At 32.8% G+C, this 6731-nt stretch overlaps 1 protein-coding gene across 1 annotated transcript; it reads right to left on the bottom strand.

The window, feature by feature from the left end:
- Positions 1-1112: 1112 nt before the first annotated feature.
- LOC107421712 (very-long-chain aldehyde decarbonylase CER1) lies at positions 1113-5381 on the bottom strand. Its single transcript, XM_016031006.4, has 11 exons — positions 5365-5381; positions 5055-5143; positions 4031-4257; positions 3714-3946; positions 3320-3539; positions 2824-3202; positions 2604-2711; positions 2316-2516; positions 1898-2002; positions 1636-1809; positions 1113-1523 (listed from the first exon to the last, which is right to left on the bottom strand). The coding sequence occupies exons 2-11, from the start codon at positions 5112-5114 to the stop codon at positions 1350-1352; spliced, it is 1881 nt and encodes a 626-aa protein (XP_015886492.3). The 5' UTR covers positions 5115-5143; positions 5365-5381; the 3' UTR covers positions 1113-1349.
- Positions 5382-6731: the final 1350 nt, after the last annotated feature.

Raw genomic sequence — 6731 nt, 5'->3', positions numbered from 1 at the left:
GGAGGCTTTGCCGGATTTTCCGTTGGAGAGTTCGGTAGGGTTTCCCTGGGATCAGGGCTGTCTAGGGTTCCGAGGAAGGAATTCTGGACGGGTCCTGACAGCTGGCATCTTCCTCAAGTAAGAATTACTGCTGAAGCTTTGTAACTATAAAAACCAGAATAGCTCCAACACCATGCATGTATTGTTTTAGGCCATGCTTGAGCTCTTGGATCTGAAAGAAGATGTCATTTCTGTTGAAAATTCCCAATTTGACAAGGGAACACTGTAGTCAACATTGGGATTGCAAACAGGGAAAAAAAATACGCAACGTGTTACGCCAATGGGTTGGTGACAGCTGTCAAATAAGTGAAATCAACTCATCATATCATATTTTTGTTAGTTAATATTAAAAAGAAAAGTAAGATTAATCCTTTTGTTTGTGTAAGATTAATCCTTTTGTTTGTGTCATTCTTTTGGGTACCCAAGGAATATCACGACTAGATACCTCTCTGTGATTTAAATTCAGATGGGTCCTAATTGGATTTAAGAAATTAATAAAAATAAAACTATAGTTACAAAAATTCATAAAAAGTAGGAAGGTAGATGAATAATATTGTAAGGGAAATAGGTGGAGCTTACAAGTAATTGGCTCAGTGACAATAGAGGAAAGGTGATGAGAGTGGCATCGAGAGTAAAGATAATAGCGATGAAGTTCTCTGTGAAGCAAGTAGTAAAGGAATTCCACCGGACCCATATGAAGCAGAATTTTTATAATTACTCCATCTGTAATTGACAGGTTTAATGTCTCACTCTTCAGTGCCTTGCTTGCTGTATATAACAACAGTTTAGCAACCTGAATAACTACTTCCATCTATCTAACATCTATCTAACATGTTTCCATAAATTCCATCGAGTGCCATTTAAAAGCTACCATTTGTGTATGATAAACATTCCTCTAATTTATGCCAAATTCTGTCCCATATATTATCTGTATTTGCATCAATCACACAACAAATTGACAAATATATGTAAATATATTAAAATTTCCACACTTTTAACAAAATTATCAATGCCTCAAGTGCAGCAAGCATGTCATCAACATATATGGCGTTACGCAGTAAGAACTTGGGAGCTATATAAATATTTCTGTAGTTTATCATTCAATATTAATAACCTTGTTCCACTTGTAACTGATATAAATCTATGTCAATGAAGAATAGTTCAACACAACATCCTTCAATGATCTCACACGATGTGGAAACTTATTTTGCATAAAGGAACAAACCTAATAATAGTAATAATTAGAAAAAGCCAAAATATTAATGCATACAATATTTTTATAATTATAATTAGGCTAACATAACGATTGATTAGTTGAAATTCATGATAGGCTGAAACCCATGTTGAAGAGCTGCTTCCCAGATTTTTTCAATATTGTTGGAGATGGTGTCGTTGTTACCACATTCATGTTCATTCCAACCTTCCAAGGCATGCACCATCCCTGCTATACGCCATGCACTCATCACCCTTCTTGGCAACCAATTCTGTTACATGTTATAAACCAAATTTTTATTTAGTTGATCTAATAAGAGACTGATTATACCAAAAGATGATATCAATAGGTCATGACCAAATTGAAAATTATTGGTTAATTACCTCACAAGAGTGTAGATTCTCAAGAGATGTAGGAGGAACCATTGCTGGTGTGTAGTGGTAGAAGCAGTCTTTGCGCAATTTCTTAGGTGGGAATTGGGAGAATGGAATAAATGTTGTTCCCTTCGAAGCCTTTAACTGCTCTTCATCACTCAATTCATCTCCCACTAGCCATATCTGCAACAGTATTCAATTAATATTGGTAAATTGGTAGGAGCCTAAGCAGGATATATATGATCAATTAAGTAATTGGTATTATTATTACCTTTTGAGAAGAACATTTTGAGAGAACCAATTTACTTGCACATGATAAATTGGCAGTCAATGATTTGTTAAGCTTCAGATACTCATCCTCATTCACTGTAGCTACCTGAAATCATGAGCTTCAGATACATATTTATTCATGATTTTTTTTTTTTTTTTTTGGTCATTACAATAATACCCAAATACAATCATTCATGTTGAACATAAATTTCAGTTACCTTGAACCATCGAATAAATGCTTTTTCCTTTGATGTTTACACAATTAATCAATAATTAAGTTGTCGTAAATTATCATTTATATAGTTATCGTTATTGCTTAATTATTTTCTTCTCCAAAAAAAAAAGAAAAATATCCTCAACAATTCACCGTGTATATGAATTTATATGTGTGCGTGTGTGTCTATATTGATGATATTTACCTGGATACCCTTTTGGCACAGAGCCAAGGCAAGGGCGTAAGCGACCTTGGTAAGTTTGCCTCTAAGAAGAACTTGGGTAGTCCCTTTTGGTATATTGTTTAGAACTACAGCCACTGCTAGGCTACTTCCATCCACCAACTTGACTTTCAGCTTTGGATTCTTTTCCACATAAAGCCTTCCGTATCTATTCAACTCCTCACTCTGAAAATAAATTTATTATTATTTTTATCTTAAATAGAAATAGGGACAAAAAGTAAATATCTGAAAAATTAAGAAGCAAAAACTTGCCTGGTTCAAGAGACCTAGACTTAACACTTTAACACCCTTTTCCTCTGCTTCAAGTATGGCTTCCTCAATCAAGCCGTTGATAAATTGATTTTGCCATTGCAAGGAGTACTAGGAAAGCATATATATGGAAGAGCAATTATACCCAAATGCAAAACAAATGAATTTAGAAGAACACATTTAATTGGATTAACATGTGTATAACAGTATTTAATTATCTTACCTGGAACTTGTATTTGGGAATAGACCAAGTTTGCAATCTGAGTTTATCAAAACGATGCCTCTCAACCACAAAAGTGCGACCATAAATCCAAGCCAACATCATGGTCCACATTGTCACTGGCCACATTAACCATAGGTACCATATTGATGATGTGTGGGGCTTAGAGGCCAACGAGGCAAATCCCAACCGCAGATGGTAGATCGATTCTGGTGTTGTTAGATGGGTTAGATGCACGACATCTGGCACTTCCTCCTCTCTTTTAAGTGAAGTCTCATACAGAGAATCCGAAGATTTGTCCATTGTTCCATAGATGTAGTCATAGATTGGCATAAACAAGGAGTAATTTGTTCGAAATTGAGTGTGATGCAAAGAGTGGAACCTGTGGATGGAGTATTTATCAAATAATCGCCATTTTTGCTATGAGTTATATTTTACATGTACGTGTAATTAATAATCGAAGTTGATTAAAAATTGAAAGAATGATTGGAAGGCTTACGATGGAGTATACATAAGGTACTTGAGAGGTGGAAATATAGAGAAGAGCCAGATTGGAACAAGCTCAAAGTTGCAGTGACCCATATTGTTCATGAAATCGATGAAAGTTATGTAACCAGTATAGGATGCTATTGAGACGGTTCCTGTGAACAATGTGGTCAGAATTGGAGTCGCAAACAGGACGAAATACGCTAGGTGCTCCGCAAATGGATGAATCACGGCTGCCACATAAATATATTTTTATAATATTTAGTAAAGAAAATTAAAAATACATAATCAAATTACATAATCATATATAAGCCTCCAACAAAAGGGGTTAGCTATTAGGAGTCCAATAGATAATTTATAGAAATTGACCACAAAAAAATAAAAAATTAAAAATAATAATAACGCACAAGTAATGGGCTCGGTGACAATGGAGGAATGGTGATGAGAATGATAGCGAGAGTAGAGGAAATGGTGGTGAAGAGCTCTGTGGAGCCAGTAATAAAGGAACTCAACCGGACCCACATGAAGCAAAATTGTTATGACCACTCCATCTGCCCTCCACAACGGCAAGTTTGAAGCCCGTTTCACTGTCTTGCTTACTACGTATAACAATATTCCATTCAACAATATTTGGTCGTCCCTATTAATTAGACCCAAATTAAATTAATTAATAAGTGAATTAGTTAATTAATTTAGTTAATTAATTGTTGTTATCAGTACTAACCAGTTCCTTTCTCTGTCAACTTGGTCGAATTCGAGACCTCTATCTAGGATCCGATTGTTACCTTTGGTGGTTCGGTAACGAGAAAGAGTGATCCAAATCTGGTTGTGAAGAAATCTCAATAATAGAAGTGGTAAAATCAGGAAATGAAACAGGTCTCTCTCTTTCTCATCCGCTTTAAACATGTATGAGTATGTGTTCTGAATCGCCCATGGTGCCAATATCATGTACTGCGTGCATAACCCACATTTTTAACTCACAAATAATAACGTTATGTATTACAAAAAAAATATTTATATCATAATATGAATTATTATTGTTATTATATTCATTTTTGCAACCTTCATATTAAATATTAAATTGGAGGAATTGAGTGATTGAAATATATATAATCGGTTGTACTAGAAATAGATAACAAAATAATTCTAACAGTATCTAATGTCTTTAATTTGAAGAACTTAAATTGATATAGAGCCTGATAAGCATGCGTTTTCAACCCAATCTTGATAATGTATTAATATAATATTTTTATTTTCTTAATTAAGAAACTATGAAAAATTCTCCAAATATATTTGAAAATAAATAATATCCAAATATATTTAAGATAATATAATCCAAAATTAGAGAAAATATCATGCACAGAAACTTTCTTATTCTTCAGTACATATGACACCTTATAATATAATTAGTGTTAGCATATATACATGCATCACCATGCATACATTCATGCATAAATATACATACATACAATCCTATATATATGTATATATAAAGTAGAGCTACATATTCGTAACATACTCTGCATATGTGATCATATATGGATGCATACATGCATGGCTTTGGCTCTCATATATAATGATTTTAATATTATATGCTTATTATGGATGACATGCATATGGAATCAAAATACTTATATTTAATGACCTTTTGACCTAGACAGAGTTAGTGATAAATATAGCTCTGAGAGAGAGAGAGAGAGAGAGAGAGAGAGAGAGAGAGAGGAGATTGTAATATATGAAAGGAAGACCTTAAAACTTCCAAGAGGCTTCCATGGCCAGTCAGAAAGGATTCCGGGCTTTGATGCCATAGCTACTTGTTTTCTTGCTCTCTATCTCTCTGCAATCTACACACACATACACACACACACACACACACAGAGACATATATATATCTATATATAGGAAATGTAGATATGTAGATATTAATTGATGATTTCCTTTCCACAAATGTTTTGGGTTTGTGTATATATCATCTGCGTGCATGTGGTAGTGTTCTCGAATGAATTATTAATGCTAGCTAAAGTGGTGTTCTTGAATGAATTATTAATTGTAGCTAACCTTGAAATTTCCAGCTACCTCTCTTTGTCCTTTTATCCAAAATTTGCATGCGATTGGTCGTTTAATTATTATCAAAACAACACGCCCATGCATGTCATGTGTCCGTAAGTATTGCCTTTCTTATATAACGACTAAACTTTTTTTTTTTTTTTCTTTTAATTACAAATAGAAGAATGGAGATTTTCATCCAATTAAATTTTGAATTTTAAATCTAAAAATGTTTTCTCAATAGATTTGCCATCAGACTAAACTTATGAGTACCACAATGACTAAACTTAAACTTCGCATATTAATATAGAAATATTATTTAATTATTTATTAATCCATTTCCAATCAAAAAGTAGATAAATAAATATATTATTATTAATATGTGTTATCAATAACTAATTTTTAAAGTAAAATAATGAAATTCACAATTTGTCACTAAAAATAGTACTAGCTTAAATTTGTGGGTTTGAAAATTGCCAATCGAATTTTGGTATACTTCATTATTGCCTCTAAAAGTCCCATGCTACAATACTATATGGCATAGGAAAAAAATAAAAAAACAATAACATAATAAAAATCGCAGTTTGTGACCGGGTGGCAAAATTAAATATAGAAAGTATTTTTCCGCAGCACAAAGGAGTGGAAACTGTGCAAATGTGTGGATATTTTAAAAGTATCACCTTCATTAATAATTTTAAAACTGAAAAACAAAAATAAAACAAGGTAAAGTGAAAACCCTTGAACATATGAAATTTTCAATATAAGATGACGCTCAACTATGTACTTTTTTATAAAATTAATTATGTACTTAACGCATTAAACTTGTACTGATAAAATTGATATTGCTTTTAAAAAAAAAATTAAAATGAAAGTTATTAATTAATTTTGCTGTCCAATCAATGCCAAATATACCCGAACACGATCAACAATACTAACTGTACAATTTTTTAAACAAAGTTAAATTGCTTGACTCCATTTATTTCTCTCACATGCTAGAGTTCTTTATTGTTTTTTTGGTTGCTTTCATTTGCCTAAGTTCATCATAATTTCGTGTTTAACTGTTCAGGGAAAAAATTATTATAATTTGCATAGGCTCGGGCCTACGCTAATTAGCCGAAGGTCATGCATTTTAAACACTCCGATAATATATTTAATTCCTGTCTTCACCCACTTCACTCATCGAAGAAGTTGTCCATCTTATTTGCATGTCCTTTGTTTTAATTTGTAAATTATTTCATCCAAAAATTAAGCCCCTTCAACCTTATCCAAGTACACATGTGAAACGATATTTTTCTGGCCCTCTATTGAGCATGTTGTAATGGATGTAATTATTAATTCGACACCCAGAAGATTAAAATTATAATGTGAAGAAAAGTTGG

This window comes from Ziziphus jujuba, chromosome 5 (assembly GCF_031755915.1).
Source record: "Ziziphus jujuba cultivar Dongzao chromosome 5, ASM3175591v1".
In the NCBI taxonomy this organism is placed as follows: Eukaryota; Viridiplantae; Streptophyta; class Magnoliopsida; order Rosales; family Rhamnaceae; genus Ziziphus; species Ziziphus jujuba.
This window is presented reverse-complemented; position numbering and strand designations above follow the sequence as displayed.